An 18879-nucleotide genomic window follows, 5' to 3' on the forward strand; every position below is an offset into this window, starting at 1 on the left:
TACTCTTAATTACTCAGTAGAGTGGCCTTGATTGTAGAGTGTGCCTTGCAGTGTTTTTATGTTCAGAAACAGTAAGTAGCTCCTGCATGAGAAGCTAGGAACTCTGTTGCTATGGCAGTGGTTCAAAATGTATTTCCTTAAATATGTTCTTTGTAACTTTATCTTCATTTAGTTTACCTCCCAGATAAGGAAGCCCAAAATCTCAAACCCATCACAATTCTCTTTGATGCTTTCACCATCTTCAGTCTAAAAACAGATGACTTTCAATTTTAATGCACCAGATACAAAATGTTATTGTCTGGTTTTGAATATGTCTATAAATTTGTTACCTCATCTTTGTGGGGAGGGTGTTTATTTTTTCCTGAAGATCTGTACACAAAATGTTTTTTTCTTTTTTTTTCCAAATTTGGTATAGTTTTATATATTCTGTTTTACTATGAATTTGAGAAACTGAAAATTTCTTCCGAATCTCTATATAAAACATTTTTCTTTAGAGAAAGCTTTTATTCTATCCTTTGTAATAAACGTATTCATTGGTCTGCTTTCTTATGAAATTATAACATCTTCAGAAGGTAGTGGGTAAATGTTGAGAGGAGGGGAAGAGAGGATTATGAGAAGTTCCCCATTAAAAAAAAAAGTTCCAACTCCACAGGGAGTATCTGCCATGACCACTTTTATTTGCATAACTTGAATACATTGTTCAAAATGCTGAAATGCTACTTCTCAGGATCACCCATAAACACAGTATTTACCCATAAACACAGTATTTTTTAATCGTGATTTTTAAGTCTCTTGATTTTTCCAGCCCCATTTTACCCTGTTAGACTGTTACTGTTTTTCATAGCCCTTATTAACTTTTAACGATATCTGATTTGTCTTGCATATTGTTTAGAGTTCCTTATTACCTCCCACTAGAATATAAGATCCATGTGGGCAGAGAACCCTTACACCTGTGCCTGGAACACAGTAGGTACTCAATAAATATATTTTTTTAATATATTTATTTATTTGGCTGTGTTGGGTCTTAGTTTCAGCAACAAAGTTGTGGGACACAGGCTTTCTAGTTATGGCTCATGGGAGCATGTAGGACCTTAGTTACTTCACGGCAGCATGTAGGACCTTAGTTCCCTGACCAGGGATCAAACCTACATCCCCCCTCGTTGTAAGGTGGATTCTCAGCCACTGGACCACAGAAAACAAAACTCTGAAGCCCACTCTAGAGTTACTGAAAGAAAATTTCTGTGGTTCGTTCCCAGGTTCCGGCACCAAAAGAAAAAAAAGAAAATTTCTGGATTTTGGAGTCTTGTGGCTTTAGTTCTGAAACATTTTGAGCATCAACTTAATAGCTTAAGTTTTGTGTCTTTTTCCCTCTTAAATTGGTGTGATTCTAACTGAAATTCAAGGAAACTATTTTTTTTGGCCACAGTGCATGGCATGTGGGATCTTACTTCCCCTACCAGGGATCAAACCCACGTACCCTGCATTGGAACACGCAGCTTCTTAATCCTGGGAAAAGGAGTTCTGTTTACCTTCAGATGTATTAAAATAACTTGTTTTTTAAATAAATGTTTTATTTTTGAATAACTTTAGATTTCCTGAAAAGGAGCAATGATAGTACGGAGAGTTCCTGCAGGAACTCTTAACCTTTACCTAGTTTCAGGTTCTCCTAATGTTGTCTTACATTACCATGGTACAATTGTCAAGACTAAGAAATCAACATTAGTACATTACTAGCAGTGAATGAAACTCGACTTAATTAGATTTCACAAGTTTTATTTAAGATTCAGTATTCTTAAAGATGATGAAAGCCCCCTTTATATCAAATGTCCTGTCCTCAGCCTAGATCTGCCCTACTGTTTAAGGGTCATCCCCAAGTCTACCTAATATTTTTGTGCAAATGTGTATTCTTAACCATTACAAATTATGTGTGCTTCCCAGGTAAAGCTATTTCATACCATGCACTTTGCTTTTTTTGTTTGTTTGTTTTTGTTTTCCTCCTGGATTACCTGTCATTCGTAAAGCAAACATTAGCATTTGAAACATGATAGTCTATTATAGCTGAGATAATTTTCAGACCATCTGATTGTTGTCCTACAGTACATTCATTCGTGGACACTTAGGGCTTATCACAAGTCAGTATCTCTTTCCTCCCTCTTCAATGTCTTTTCCTTTGATTCTTCCCAATACTTTGCAACAATGCTTATTAGTACCTAATAGGCAGTCAGTAAAATTTATTAAATGTTTGGTCTGACCCATACTCCCTACCCATGAAGAATATAACTAATGTTAAGATCTGCAGATGAAGGAATGATTTTGGGGAGATTACAATACTATTCCAATACTTGGGCACTGGATCCCTGCTTTTATGAAAAAAGGATTAAGGAAAAAGAAGAACAGAAACATTTTTCCCTGTGTTTTTTTAAGTAATACTGAGTTATTGCATCCTAACTTAGGGTAGCTTATTTTCTTTGTAGTTTGGGCTTTATTGTAGTGAAAAGAGGAACTCATATGTTAACTGTCCAGGTGATAGAATGATTTTTAATATCTGTGTTTGTGTCTGAGGCCTTTCCCTTCCCACTCTCTCACTTTAAAAACAACCAAAAAAAAAAAAAACCTTTCCAGTGCTTAATTCTGTTTGTTTCCTTAGAGACTGCACATTACCTTCTATCAGTGATCACCCTATATTTAGGCGGAAAATGATGCCTATATTAAAAACACTTTACTTTCCAGTTGAAAGAAAAACCTGCTGGTTCATGGTTAGACCCTCCTTTGTTTCAGCACCTTACCCCCAGGGTAGGGTTCTTGTGTTCCTAGAAAGGCACAGGTCCAGAAAAGATGACTATAAAGGAAGCTATAAATAATGTATATGAGGATTAACTCAGGAAATCAATGATTGTTTCCCCCCAGGCTACCCAGTGTCTTAAAAAATAGTTTAATTAATACAGCTCTTTGTTTACATTTTTCTGTCTAGATTTATGGAGTTTGGCTTTCCTAATAAAAGCTCAAAATAAATTACAGTTGTCAGTGACTTTGTAATGGATAGAAGGCATTCGTAATTTTTAAGTATTTGTTTTTGCTTTTTAAATATTTCTGCCTTTAAGCCACTTTCTAGAAAGAAGTGGTACAATAATACATTTGGAGGAATTAATAAATAAAAAGGATGTACTAACATGCCAGAACTTTGCCTTGGGTCTCTTCTGTGTTTTTTCCTTTCTTGTACCAGTTCATCATTAGTTCCATATATTACATCTAGGTTCCTTATCAGTGGGCACCTTGAGTTTTTCATTTGTATTGGTTTTTCAGTTTATTATTTTCTTCATAATTGAAAATGTGAAGCAAAATGTCGGCTCTTTTTTCTTTCTCATCTAACCCTTCCCTGTTGTTTCCACACACGTGTAGAAGCTTAAACCCCATCCTATACAATCTTTGATGTGGAGGCAAATAGGGATGGAAGAGGGATGTGCTTTGTGTTTTCTAGTACTTTCTCTTCCCTATTATATGAGAGGATTTGAGTGTAGTTTGCAGCAGAGATAAAAATTCATTTCCTATTCTTGTTTCTTTATCATTCAGGGTCAAAAAATATAAATATATGATTTTTTCAACCTTGTCTCAGCTGGGTATCTTTATTTACCCAGTTTTAAAGTGTTCCTTTTTATTGTCATTATTGGTGCAGTATTGCTTGTGTTTATAGAATTCTGTCTAGTATACCTGTTTAAAAACCAATTTGATTGTCACAGATTGTTGCTTTTGAAAAAAATCAATAATCTCACCTAAATGATTACCATCAAGACAAAGCAGTAAAGTTGATTTCTTTGTTTTCTCATTCCATTTAAAGCAATATTAACTTCAGAGAAAAGTAGAGACTATTTTAGAAGCCAGAATCCTGAAAGCCTCTCTGCTGACAAGTTTCCAGTATCTCTGGATAGTTCTCCCAATAAAGATAAAGAACCAGGAATGGAAAGGTAAGAAGTAATAAATGTCAAGTCTGGGACACTGAATAGCACCTGTACTGACATTAAACTCTTATTGTTAATTTTTTTTTGCCATACTTTCTCTAGGTTTTTGTACATAGACATTTCTAACCTCTCATTGCCCTAGGACACTTCTTTTGTTTAATTTCATGTTGGCTTTTTGGACCTATACCAGGCATGAGCTACAACATGAGGCATGTACAGTAGATCTACCCCTTCTCAATGTTGGAATAAAATAGAGAACTAGTGAGGGGTGGGAGGGAAGGAGGTTCAAGCGCGGAGATATATGATTCACTTCGTTGTGCACCAGAAACTAGCAACAGTGTAAAGCAATTATACTCCAATTTAAAAAATGTTTAAAAATATATATGTGTGTGTGTGTGTATATATGTGTGTGTATATATATATATATATATAAACTAAAGCCTCAGTAAGCCTGGAGGCTGAAGGTAGATTTCTCTAAGGCCATACTTGCCCTCATTGAAGTTTTTGCCTTCCTAGAAAAAGTTTAACTACTGATTTACCCCAGTAAATATTCAGAATATTTTTCAGAGATGTTATTCACATCACTATTGATATAAGACTATGAAACACTACCTAGTTTTAAAAGTACCTTCCTTCATTTGATCTTAATAACAGTGAAAATAAAAGGACAAGTTCTGGACTATTATTCCAAATTGATAGTCCAGGAAAGAGTCTCAGAACTGATAGAATCACACATCTCACCACTCCAGGAAAGAAAGGGAATTCATACGTATGGAGCTTCTACCAAATATACGTCTATTTCCACTTACCTAACTGGGAATAGTGACATGTTGTCAATAACGTAATCACACCATCTTTTCCAAACCTCTTGAACTGAAGTGAGGATATATTTTTGAGGCTGAGATGCTGGCCTGGTGGCTGTGATAGAGAGTGAAAAGATTGGATGTCCATAGGCACTGAACCCGTGTTTAGAGGTAATGACCTCATTGCCATGCTTTATCCAATTGAGCTAATCACCCATTTAATATTTAGATGAAATATTCCACTTCCTCCTTCCCCACCCCAGTATACCCTCCTGAGACTTCTATTAAAGAACCTACACATTGATTGAACTTCCTCCCTCTACTAGACTCTTGAGCAGGTCTTGCTCATCTTTAATCCATGGAGCCTAGCTTTAATGCCTGACTCATAGTAAATACCCAATAATTGTTTGAATTAATTATCTGATCTCTGAGGTCCTTTAAATCTGTAGGTAAATATCTTATTCAGCAAAGTTCTAAACACCTGGAAGAGTAGAGTAATTACAATGTGCATATGCTCTTCTAACGATATTTTATAGCTGATTTTTGTTTTTAGAGTGATTTTGGACATTGAAAAGGCAGGAAGCAGGGATGGCTCTATGAATTTTGCTAAAATTGGGTAGAAAGAATGAGTGTAACAATGTCAAAATTAATCAATTTTCTATTTTCATGAGAGCTGATTCTCATACATTCATTTGAAATAGTGTATAGAATGTGAGTGTCAGTGGATAATTTGCTGAAATTTGCTGACATGCTTTTAAACAGCTAGGAGATACGCTGCCTCAGACCAGCACCTAAGGGGAGATGTTACATGTCAGCCCTGACATGTTGGCAGACATCATGAATCCAGTCTCCTAGTCATCTCTTGTGTTCTCTTTCACTAGTCGTTCCCAATTTCTGTGACAGTGAGCTGTTTCACTTATGCCTTGGCTGTTCAGAAAGTGTGATGAGTCCTTTCACAAGCTGTAGCAGTGGTTTTCTGCTTTCTTCCTTTTTTCCAGGTCTTCCCCTTCTAAATTCCAGTTGTTGGGTAATAGGTGGTATATGCACAGCTCAAGGAGTCTTCAGGACAGAAACTGCCCATCTCAAAAGGAGCCCATTAATGTTGCTGACATGGAGGAGCAACAACTGGCTAAGTGTGAGGCCCAAGATTTAATGGGGTCTTATTTGCCAAGACAAGATCAAGGTAATATTTCATCTGCTCTGGTCATTTTACTCTGAGTCTTACCTAAAGACATTCTGAGTAAATCAACTTTCTAATGTAGTAGTCTATCATGAAGGCATCTGTTATATGTAAACTCGTTAGAAAAATAGCTTGAATGTTAATCCAAGTGGAAAATTATTGCCACTGTTAATCTGTCTATATTGGTTTAACTCTAGCAGTTTTGAGGATGAGAGAGTTCTTGGTACTGTCTAAACATTTTACTTCAACTGTTAAATAATTGAGTTCTAGGGCCCTAGGGTAAAGTTTTAGTCCTGTCCTTTATTGAAAAATGAGTTAGATCTCTAAAGTAAGGTCTTGTTTTATGAATTAATGACTATAAATTTCTATATATCTTATGCCTTATAAATCACTATAACTGAAAGGTGTGTTTTATGGCTTGTAAATCAAGGTTTTAATCCGTAAAGGAAGTTTTAAATTAATCCTCAAAAACACATCATCATAAAAGGTGCTCTTTAGGCACCTAAATGTATTTGGCCATATTCACTGGGGTCTTTTTAGTAATCTCATACATTCTACTTAGCTGTGCTTACTTGCTGATATAGTGACATTTTCTGAAATGTTTTGGGGATGGTGTATTTTTTTAATTTGGTAATGATAGCTGATAATTTATTGAGTGAAAAATTTAATGATACCATCATAAGTAGCTGTCTCATTTTCAACCCTTTTTCCTTCCTTACAAAAGTACCAGATGGTTGGAGAATATAAGTAATAGAAAAGCCATTTCAAACTACCTATACTCTTGTCATCAGTAATAAAATATGCTATATATTTTTAGTCAGTTTATATAAACTTTAATTTTTTAATAAAAAATCATGATCAGTATTTCTTTGCCATCTTTAATATATCAGGAGCATGTCTTTTTTTTTTTAATTTAAAAACATTTTGATTGTTTTTAGTCAACTATTTGTATTTGGTCCTTTTTTTTTTTTAAGTTTCACTGATATAGGCAGTGCCAAAATCTTCACAAACAGTCCAAAGATTAAAGTATACATTTGATTATAACTGAAACACTTTTCTGTATACCTGAAACTAATACAATGTTGTAAGTCAGCTATACCCCAATATAAGATAAAAACTTTTTTGAAGTATACATTTGAATCAAAACCATCCCCTAAGAATTAAAATAGATAAATGACAGAAATTATAGAAAGCAGGCTTTATAATATTGCATCTAAGGGATTCTAAGATATAAACATATTTCATGTTAAGACTGAAATAAGGTAGCATCTTAAAAATCACTGGTATCTTAGACTTCCCTGGTGGGTTTGGTAAATAATTTGTCTGCCAGTGCAGGAGACATGGGTTCAATCCCTGGTCTGGGAAGATCCTACATGCCTTGGAGGAACTAACCCTTTTTACCAGTTATTGGACCTGTCCTCTAGAGCCCAGGAACCACAACAGTAGCCCCCATTCACAGCAAACAGAGAAAAGCCCAAGTGGCAACGAAGACCCAGCACAACCATAAGTAAATAAATAAAACATAATTCCTTTAAGAAAAAAATGGTATCTTTAAATTTTTTTAATTTATCTTTAATTGTGGTAAAAATACATAAAATTTACCTCTTAACCATTTTTAAGAGTTCAGCAATATTAAGTATACTCCCATTATTATACAGTAGATCTCTAAAATTTTTCATCTTGTAAAACAAATTCTGTACCTGTTAAATAGCAACTCCCTTTTCTGCCTCCCCCATTCTTTGGGAGTTAGCATTTTACTTTCTAAGAGTTTAGCTATTCTAGATAGCTCATACAAATGGAATCATGCAGTATTTATCCTTTTGTGACTGACTTCTTTCATTTAGTATTACTGTCTTCAACATTCATCCATGTTTGTAGCATGTGACAGGATTTTCTTTAAAAACCATTGTGTGAGGGACTTCTCTGGCAGTCCAGTGGTTAAGACTCCATGTTTCCAATGCAAGGTGTTCGAGTTCTATCCCTGATTGGGGAACTGCGATCCCACATGTCGAGCAGCATGGCCAAGACGAACTAAAAAAAAAATTAACACAACTAACAAACAAAAAAACTGTGTGTGTGTGTGTCTGTGTGTGTGTGTGTGTGTGTATCCCATTTTCTTTAGTCATTTATCCATTGAGGGACATTTGGGTTGCTTCACCTCTTGGCTATTGTGAATAATTCTACAATGAAGGTACGTGTGTACATGTCTCCATTTCATTGTAATTCAATGGAATACGTGATGAGTAAGTACTCCATTGTGATGGATGTGGCATGATTTTTTTAATCTCATTATTGGACATTTAGTTTGTTTCTAAAGCTTTAATGTTATAAATATTGTTGCAGTGAACCTTCCCATGACTACACTTGTGCAGACCTCTTTAATGTCCTTAGGATACATTTCTATAACTAGAATTGTTGACTGCGAGTATAAACACACAAGGCTTTTGCACGTCGTGCCAGATTTCCTTTAGAAAAGTTGTCACTTTGCACATCTACCCGGTGTTATTAATGTACCCATTTTTCTCTTAACTAACTTAATCTTTTAAATTCTTAGCAGACTAGATGTTATAATTCAAGATACATGGCCATATAGATTAAACTTCTTTCTTCATTCCTTCCAGAGGGAACCCCTTACCTGAAATCTGGAATCAGCCTCTTCTCTCATGAACCCGAGTCTGATCCCTCTGAAGACAGAGCCCCAGAGCCAGCTCATGTTCACAGCATGCCACCCTCAGCCTCTGCACTGAAATTATCCCAATTTCGAGTAGAAGAATCTACCAAGAATGCAGCTGCTGCTCACATTACTAATACTACAGGGTGTAACCTGAGGGAAGAAAGTGTGAGCAAAGAGAAGCCAGAAGTGTTATCTTCAACAGAAAGAGGCAACAAAAGACTTTCTATGGTGGCATCAGGCTTGACCCCAAAAGAACTCGTGAGTGTCTCCATATGTATTTCCCTAATGACCAAGCCTTCATTAACATACTGCAAATGGTTTTAAATGGGTATTAACTGTAAATAACCTATAGGAAGAAATCTAGCCAACAAGCTCATTTCTATGTAATTTAATTTCCATTACTAATTTCTAAAAATTTATACCTAGATAAAGCTATAGCATGAGTTATTTTTGTATATATTTACTAAAGGAAATAGTATTAGCAGAAAGGTTAGAGTGTTGAGTATGATACAGAGCTTTTTTAATTTTAATTTTCTTTCTATTGAAAAAAACAAGTAAGTATAAGGCATCTTTTTCCTACCTGTGTGAACTTACCAGCATGATTAAATTTCAGCTGGTTCTAAGCACATCATCAGATAGTAGCATTTTTCCATTGCTTATTTATTTTTATCCTGGCTTATTACATTGTTTTGATGTTGTTATACTGTTACGGTAGAATACACACAACATGAAATTTACCTTCTTAACCATTTTTAAGTGTATGGTTCTGTTAGTGATAAGTTTTCACATTGCTGTGCAACCAATCTCCAGAAGTTTGTCCATCTTGCAAAACTAAAATTCTATACCTATTAAATAATAACACCTCATTCCCCCTGGCATCACCATTATACCTTCTGTCTCTATGAATTTGACTATTCTTTGTTGTTGCTGTTGAGTCGCTAAGTTGTGTCTGACTGTTTGCAACTCCATGGATTGCAGCACGCCAGGCTATGCCAGGATACTTCACTATCACCCGGAGTTTGCTCAAACTCGTGTCCATTGAATCAGTGATACCATCCAACCATTTCATCTTCTGCTGTCCTCTTCTCTTCCTGCCCTCAATCTTTTCCAGCATCAGGGTCTTTTCTAATGAGTCAGTCACATCAGGTGGCCAAAATATTGAAGCTTCAGTATTTCACTGTTGAAAAGATTCAATGCTGCTGCTGCTAAGTCGAGTCAGTCATGTCCGACTCTGCGACCCCATAGACGGAAGCTCACCAGGCTCCTCTGTCCCTGAGATTCTCCAGGCAAGAACACTGGAGTGGGTTGCCATTTCCTTCTCCAATGCGTGAAAGTGAATTCGCTCAGTCATGTCCAACTCTTAGCGACCCCATGGACTATAGCCTACCAGGCTCCTCTGTCCATGGGATTTTCCAGGCAAGAGTACTGGAGTGGGGTGCCATTGCCTTCTCCGTATACTGAGTGAGTGAAGTGAAGTTGCTCAGCCATGTCCAACTCTTTGCGACCCCATGGACAGTAGCCTACCAGGCTCTGCGGTCCATGGGATTTTCCAGGCAAGAATACTGGAGTGGGCTGCCATTTCCTTCTCCAAAAAGATTCAATAGTGGATATAATTTATTGCATGCAGAGAAATGATTCAGTCATTCTTAAATGAGGCCTCCCAGGTGGCGTTCATGGTAAAGAACCCACCTGTCAATACAGGAGGCATCAGAGATTCAGGTTCAATCCCTGGATTGGGAAGATCCCTGGAGGAGGGCATGGCAACGCACTCTAGTATTCTTGCCCAGAGAATCGCATGGACAGAGGAATCTGGCGAGCTATAGTCCATAGGGTCACAAAGAGTCGAACAGCTGAGGCAACTTAGCTTGCACACACTCATTCTTAAATATCTTTCTTGATATATCCTTCCTGGGATAGGAGCCATTTCTCATCGTAGCCTGTTGATAGGTTAGCAGACGTGTCTCACTACTAAAATGGCAAAAAGTAAGCTATGACTGCCCTACTAGAGACAGTGAATCTCATCAATAATGCGAGAAGTCTCACCTCATAACCATGTGCCCAGAATAGCTGTTTGCTCTAAAAATTCATACCTATGTCTGATAGTGTTGCTTTTGGTCTTTTGCCAACACATCTAAAATTCTCATTTATTCGTTGAAAATTAGCATTTCTCATTCCTTTGTTTTGTGAGATCAGCTTTTCAGAGGAGGCTAAAATGATGTAATCTTTCTTGCCCTGGGCAATCCTGAACTGCATATTAGATTCTAAGTGGCTTGGGTACTGTTGTCTTTAAACAAGCAAAGAGGAAAACTTTTCAGCTCTATTCAGACTTGCTGAAGTGTGGTAAATTTATTATGAAAGCTTCTGACTATATTACACATGATTAATTCTGAAGCCCATATTAAGATGATCTTTTCAGCAGTTGCTCTTCTAACTGAACACTGTTTCAAGGCTGGGATTTCAGCAATTAATCAGTTCAGAATTGCTAATGATCCTGGCAGAGGGCAGTAGGAAAAGGGGGAGGATATCATTAACTTCTCCAGTTTGTCTTTTTCAGTGCCCTGTGGCAGTACAGAGTGAGGCAGCATGAAAGAAAGTTGCTGGGCCTCCATTGCAGTCTTGTGGCACCCATAAATACTGGTGTGGGTGGCGATGGCTAGTCAATGATGACCCTTAGTAAACAAAATTATTTACCAAGCAGTAGCTGCTAATTATGTCAGCTGTGTCCATAATGGATCTGGTTAATTTCTTTTACTGCCTATTGATTTTTTTATTTGGTTGCTAGATAATAGCTCAAAGGCTCTAGATTTCTTTTGAGGCGAGTGTGTGTCTCTTCCAATCCTTCTCCTTAAGAGGAATTGATAGATTTGTACTAACCTTTAGAAGCATCTTGACTTGAATGTTTTGAAACTGTCACCAGGGTGAATCTAGTTCTTTATAAGCCACTTATCTAAGCATAACTTTCTGTATAGGCTAGTTACCCCTCAGTTTATAAAGTATAGACTCATAAATCTAAATTATAGTATAAAAGGGTGTCACTCCATAAAGAAACTATCTTAGGGAATCAAATGATATCTGCATATATGTTATTAAAGGGAAAATTAATATTATTTTGAATCTTTGGTTATAATTCTGTGTCTGCTAGCACAGACTACTTCAGAATTTCTTCCTCTGATTTGTACATAATTTTTATTAAATTACTACTTATTTTGAGACTTCGTATTAGAATAAAAAGGGTGTACTTTTATGAGAAAAAATGGAAATTCAAAACTGGGATAACTAATTCTCAAGCTGTGTACTAGAGGTAATTTGTTGTAATGTAATATTTGGTTTGGTTTCAGATGCTTGTGCAGAAATTTGCCAGAAAACATCACGTCACTTTAACTAATCTAATTACTGAAGAGACTACTCATGTCATTATGAAAACAGGTATACCAAGAGCCTTTACAGAATATGCTATATCTGTTGTGTAAAACTATATGAAGAAATGGGAGTATTTGTTAAGCATAGCATGAATGATCTTCTTCCAGTAGTAAGTTGTTACCTGATAAAAGAAAAATAATAAGTTTTGCTACTTTCTGAACCTCTTTTATTTTGGGTTAATACTGGAGAATGATAAGCCAGAACGATGAATCACTTCTAGTCCACCCTGCCTGGACTACACTGTGTGAGGGCTTTCTGGGTAGGACAGAGCCCAAGTCCTAGCGAAACATATGGGGCAAAGAGGGGAATGAGTAGAAGTGAAATCTGCTTATTCAAAATCTAGGTGGTTGGAAACCCTGGCTCCATGTCCATTCCATGTCCTCACTCCACTCCAACTCTACTTTCAGTGTGGTTGAGAGTTATTCAAGAAACAAGTCCAGTTATTGCTCTGAGATAGCCTAGCATATGAAAAAGGAAAAAGAAAGGAAAATTCATTTGTCCGACACCTTCCGCTTTTAAAATCTTAAGTTCCACTTATGTGATGACAAGGGAGACCTCAGAGGCTTTTAGTTGATTGTAAGGTAAATCTGAGTAAACATTTCAGGGCCACTAACAAAGCTCATTTGAAATTGGGCCTTACTGATACAAGCCTAACACCAGAGCAAGTGAGGTGATGATCCTGACACCACCCACACACACACAACCCCACCCCCTCTAGAGCGAGCTCCTGGAAGATACGTGCTCTGTTTTGAGCACCATGCTTTCTTTTCACACTGGTCCCTGACAACAGTTTATCCAGAGGTAGATGAAGGGAATGGGGAAAGGGAATTTAGAGCAACGTCATTTGAAGAAGAAATGAAGAAATAAGAAGACCTAAGGAAACAAGACAAATGTCTTCAAATATCTGAAGAGTCGTTGTCTGGAGAAGGAGTTAGGCTCACTCATGGGCTCTAGAAAGCAAAGACAGGTTCCTGTGGCAAACAGAAGATGCAGGTTGAAGCACACCTCTTAAAACCTCCCTAACAAAATGGATTCTGTAGTCCTCTCTGGGGTTTTTCTGTTCTTGAGCATGGGGTGAAGACTCCTTGGCAGGGACACATTGCCTTAAAACTTCTAAGAGCTTAGGTTTCTACTGTATTACGATTGAACCACAGGGACAGAGGATAATGCTCACAGGAACCAGACAACAAAACCAAGGTACTGTGAACTAAGTACTGTTTTAAAGATGAATATCTTTAAACTTGAATATATCTTAAGCTATAGGTTTGGATCAAGACTGCTGATAGGTGAAAAGAAAACTTTAAAATGCAAATTAAATTGAAAGTGGTTCAAGTCTTTAAACTCAAAGGCAAGAATACATTTGTTGCTTTTAAACTAGAAATGACCTAAAATTTCTGGGTTTAAAACATATTATTAAATCAACCTTCACAGCAGTTAAACAAAAAGCTTTAAAAAATTGTGTGTGGGGGGTGGTGAGGGGCGGAGATTTTTTTTTTTAATTTGTGAAGAATTCTGGTTAGGAAGAACAGCAGTTGCTACTCCCAGCAGATGGCCTGCTGTGTTCAGGATTTAGTTAAATACATTTCTCCTGTTTAAAACTAAGTGTTCTTTCCTGAGTTACTTTAGTCCTTCACAGGGGCCTTTAAAACACAAAAAAAACCCAGAAGCGATTCTTCAGCTGCTTTCTAAAATACTTAGGTTGAAAAGAGGAAAACTATGAAAATACTTTTTTTTTTTTGGTCACTTGGAAGGGAATTAGGCATTAGGGTTAGGATTGCCCAAGTAGAAGTTCTAGGGGTGAAAATTCATCGCTTACATTGACATTTCAAATTTAGGATTTCAATAATACTTTTTTCTTCTCCTTTCACATGTACCATCTAGTGAAATAGATCTTCCCCATCCACACATATCAGTACTACCAACATGGGTAATTCCTTGAGCACAATGACAGACACCTTTAACTGGCCTTGGCATCTAGAAAACAGGGCTGACATTTCCTGTGATCTTGCCTTCCTATCAGCCTTTTCCAAACTTCCAAAGATCCACACTGGCTGGTTAGAATTATGAGTGCTTTCAGCCTCTGAGTCTATCACCAGAGGTGTTGGAATCATCCATCCAGACTGATCTCAGGTAGCGTAAGGAGCCTGGGGTGCTTCAGCTTCTTAATGGCAGCCTTTCCTAATTTAGTTTTAAACTTCTAATCCTTTGGATGTTTTCCATTTTGCAGATCCTGAGTTTGTGTGTGAACGGACACTGAAATATTTTCTGGGAATTGCAGGAGGAAAATGGGTAGTTAGCTATTTTTGTAAGTACCGTATAATTTTTCCCCTCCTCCCTTTAACACCTCCAAATTGCATTTTGACACCTAACATTTTAACACCTAAGGTTTTTGCTGATGCTGAATCTGAATTAAGGAAAGGTCTTTAACTGTAACACTGAACTAAGTTTTATCTTTAGTGCATATGTCTTTGTTCAGATACGCTGGTGGTGTCGGGGGAAATGTTTTTCTTTTGATAACTAATAGGACATAATCTGCTCCTGGCAATGTTAAGCATAAAATCTAGGGATTTATTTAATTGTAGGCAGAAATCCACGTGCAGCAAGCACTTTTATAATGTTAAATTAAGCATCAGTGGTCTCTCTAGAAGGAAGTCTATTAAGGAGCCGTGGTTTTACAAAGAGAGGATCACTGTTCAGTGTTATTTCTCCCACACTCTTATGTGAATCACTTCACCATCCACCTCCATGAAGGGAGGTCTTCTGCTCTTGTGTAACCTGTCTTTTCTATGATCTTTTCAGGGGTCATCCAGTCTATTAAAGAAAGAAAGATGCTGGATGAGGTAGGTACTCTGTTTTACAAACTAATCAGAGACTTTATACCACTGAGTCATACAGTCACCAAAAATTTATCTGCTTCCTGCCTTGCACTACTTTCTAAAGATTTTATTTGACAATATGGATCATCAAGAGTTATGCAGGGATTTCTGTGGTGATCCAGTGGTTAAGAATTTGCTTTCCAATGCGGGTTCAATTCCTGGTTGGGGAACTAAGATCCCATATTCCACTGGGCAACTAAGCCTGTACACTGCAACTAGAGAAAGCCCACACACTGCAGTGAAGACCCAGTGCAGCCCCCAAAAAAGAAAAGAGTTATGCAGAGCAAACCAGGAAATTCTATGTTCTCACTTGTTTGTTTTAATAGAAACAATCCTTTCCTCAGAGAAAAGAAAAGGAATTTATAAAGTAGCAAACAAAGATTCATAAGCAGGAGAAACAGGCCCACCTAAATCTTACATGCATACATACACCTTTGTAGAAAACTCATTCACAGTTGAAGAAGAATCCTTCATATTAACATGCAAATGTGTCTGTTTAGAAATCTGATTCCTTCAAAGAGATTTTACTCTCTGATACTGAGAACAGGGAAAGGTAAATAAGATAGAGCGTAGGAGGAGGAATAATTTTAGCACAGCCATCTTAAAGCTGCTGGTGACAACAGATCAGGCAAAATAAAATTACCAAAAAACATTTTAAACTATTATGCACTATTCAATATATCCATAATTAATTAATTGACATTTCTGTTGGTTTTAACTTGCAGTGCCATATTATTGGGAGCCTGCTATCTGCTGGGCACCAGGAATACAGCAGAAAGCAAGACTGATAGGCCTCTGCTTTGGTGGGATGAATGTTTATTGGAGGGTGGGAGATACATAATAAGATAAATAAAGATAAATAGATAAAGATGTGTTTAAATATCAATAAACACTATGAAGAAATATTCAGAACAACAGACTGGCAGTTGGCTGGGGACAGAGGTTGACTATTAGTATTTAGGTAAAGAGACCCAGGAAGCTTTCTGAAAAGCTTGAGCTGAGACCTAAGAAACAAGAAAGAATTGCCCTTGAAAAATGTAGGAAACAAATGTTATAGGCAGAGGACAGCAAACATAAAGGTCTTAAGAAAGGAATGAGCTTGATTTGTTAAAGAAAAACAGGCCAGGGAGGAACTTCTCTGGTGGTCCAGTGGCTAAGACTGCACTACCAATGCAAGGGGCCCAGGTTCAGTCCTTGGTCAGGGAACTGGATCTCACATGCTGCAATTAAGAGTTCACATACTGCAGCTGAAGGTTGTAGGTCCTGTGTGCTGCAACTAGGACCCAGTGAAAAAGAAAGAAAAATGGGCCAGTATAGCTGGGGAGTTGGTGAATCTTATGTAGGCAGCTGCAGAGAAGGCGATGGCACCCCACTCCAGCACTCCTGCCTGGAAAATCCCACGGACGGAGGAGCCTGGAAGGCTGCAGTCCATGGGGTCGCTGAGGGTCGGACACGACTGAGCGACTTCACTTTCACTTTTCCCTTTCATGCATTGGAGAAGGAAATGGCAACGCACTCCAGTGTTCTTGCCTGGAGAATCTCAGGGACGGGGGAGCCTGGTGGGCTGCCGTCTATGGGGTCACACAGAGTCGGACACGACTGAAGTGACTTAGCAGCAGCAGTAGCAGCATGTAGGCAGCTGAGGTTAGACAAGAGGTTGGAGAAGGTTATAGACAAGGGACAGGGTTGGTGTGAGTCATGGTAAAGAGTTTGAATGTTATCTGTACAGTAATGAGGCCTGGAAATGGTAAGAAGAGTTTAGTTTGCAATGGTTGGAAATAAGACTTACTAATAGGTTAAATCGGAGAAGGCAATGGCAACCCACTCCGGTACTCTTGCCTGGAAAATCCCATGGATGGAGGAGCCTGGTAGGCTGCAGTCCATGGGGTCGCGAAGAGTCGGACACGACTGAGCAACTTCATTTTCACTTTTCACTTTCATGCATTTGAGAAGGAAATGGCAACTCACTCCAGTGTTCTTGCCTGGAGAATACCAGGGATGGGGGAGCCTCGTGGGCTGCTGTCTCTGGGGTCACAGAGTCGGACACAACTGAAGCAGCAGCAGTAGGTTAAATTGGAGGATGGGGTAAAGAAAGGAATTGAGAGGGTAATGCTTAAATTTTTGTCCTGAACAACGAAGTGGATGTTCAGTTCAGTCGCTCAGTCATGTCCAACTTTTTGCCACCCCATGGACTGCAGCAGGCCAGGCTTCCCTGTCCATCACCAACTCTCAGAGCTTACTGAGACTCATGTGCATCGAGTTGGTGGTGCCATCCAACCATCTCATCCTCTGTCATCCCCTTCTCCTCCTGCCTTCAAACTTTCCCAGCATCAGGGTCTTTTCCAGTGAGTCAGTTCTTCGCATCAGGTGGCCAAAGTATGGAAGTTTCATTTTCAGCTTCAGCATCAGTCCATCCAATGAATATTCAGGACTGATTGTGTTTAGGATGGACTGTATGGATCTCCTTGTAGTCCAAGGGGCTCTCAAGAGTTTTCTCCAACACTACAGTTCAAAAGCATCAGTTCTTCAGTGCTCAGCTTTCTTTATGGTCCAACTCTCACATCCATACATGACTACCGGAAAAACCATAGCTTGGACTAGATGATCCTTTGTTGGCAAAGTAATGTCTCTGCTTTTTAATATGCTGTCTAGGTTGGTCATAGCTTTTCTTCCAGGGGCAAGCGTCTTTCAATTTCATGGCTGCAGTCACCATCTGCAGTGGTTTGGGAGCCCAAGAAAATAAAATTTGTCACTGTTTGCACTGTTCCCTTATCTATTTGCCATGAAGTGATGGGACCAGATACCATGATCTTTGTTTTTTGAATGTTGAGTTTTAAGCCAGCTTTTTCACTCTCGTCTTTTATTTTCATCAAGAAGCTTTTTAGTTCCTCTTCACTTTCTCCCATAAGGGTGGTGTCTGTCATCTGCATATCTGAGGTTATTGATATTTCTCCCTGCAGTCTTGATTCCAGCTTGTGCTTCATCCAGCCCAGCATTTCTTATGACGTACTCTGCATATAAGTTAAATAAGCAAGGTGACAGTATACACCCTTGATGTACTTCTTTCCCAATTTGGAACCAGGTCTTTGTTCCGTACTTAGTTCTAACTGTTGCTTCTTGACCTGCATACAGATTTCTCAGGAGGCAGGTTAGGTGGTCTGGTATTCCCATCTCTTTAAGAATTCTCCACAGTTTGTTGTGATCCACACAGTCAAAGGCTTTGGCATAGTCAGTAAAGCAGAAGTAGATGTTTTTCTGGAACTTTCTTGCTTTTTTCTATGATCCAACGAATGTTAGCTTTTTTTTTTTTTTTTGAAATGTTGGTAATTTGAACTGTTTCCTCTGCCTTTTCTAAATCTAGTTTGAATGTCTGGGAAGTTCTCGGTTCATACACTGTTGAAGCCTCGGTTGGAGAATTTTGAGCATTTCTTTGCTAGCATGTGAGATGAGTGCAATTGTGTGGTAATTTGAACATTCTTTGGCATTGCCTTTTCTTTGGGATTGAAATGAAAACTGATCTTTTCCAGTCCTGTGGCCACTGCTGAGTTTTCCAAATTTGCTGGCATATTGAGTGCAGCACTTTCATGGCATCATCTTTTAGGATTTGAAATAGCTCAACTGGAATTCCATCACCTCCACTAGCTTTGTTCGTAGTGATACTTCCTAAGGCCCACTTGACTTCGCATTACAGGATGTCTGGCTCTAGGTGAGTGATCATACCATCATAGTTATCTGGGTCATGAAGACCTTTTTTGTATAGTTCTTCTGTGTATTCTTGACACCTCTTCTTAATATCTTCTGCTTCTGTTAGGTTCCTATTGTTTCTCTCCTTTATTGAGCCCATGTTTGGATGAAATGTTCCCTTGGTATCTCTAATTTTCTTGAAGAGATCTCTAGTCTTTCCTATTCTATTGTTTTCCTCTATTTTGCACTGATCACTGAAGGCTTTCTTATCTCGCCTCGATATTCT

At 38.1% G+C, this 18879-nt stretch overlaps 1 protein-coding gene across 1 annotated transcript in view; it reads left to right on the forward strand.

Annotated features, from left to right (window-relative positions):
* The window catches only part of BRCA1 (BRCA1 DNA repair associated), a 66841-nt gene that overhangs the window by 37698 nt on the left and 10264 nt on the right, over positions 1–18879 (forward strand). The window contains exons 13-18 of the mRNA XM_040245226.1: positions 3836–3962; positions 5758–5942; positions 8561–8871; positions 11952–12039; positions 14261–14338; positions 14833–14873. Coding sequence (XP_040101160.1) covers positions 3836–3962; positions 5758–5942; positions 8561–8871; positions 11952–12039; positions 14261–14338; positions 14833–14873 — 830 coding nt within the window. The remainder of the gene's footprint in view (positions 1–3835; positions 3963–5757; positions 5943–8560; positions 8872–11951; positions 12040–14260; positions 14339–14832; positions 14874–18879) is intronic.

This window comes from Oryx dammah, unplaced genomic scaffold (genome assembly GCF_014754425.2).
Source record: "Oryx dammah isolate SB20612 unplaced genomic scaffold, SCBI_Odam_1.1 HiC_scaffold_8, whole genome shotgun sequence".
In the NCBI taxonomy this organism is placed as follows: Eukaryota; Metazoa; Chordata; class Mammalia; order Artiodactyla; family Bovidae; genus Oryx; species Oryx dammah.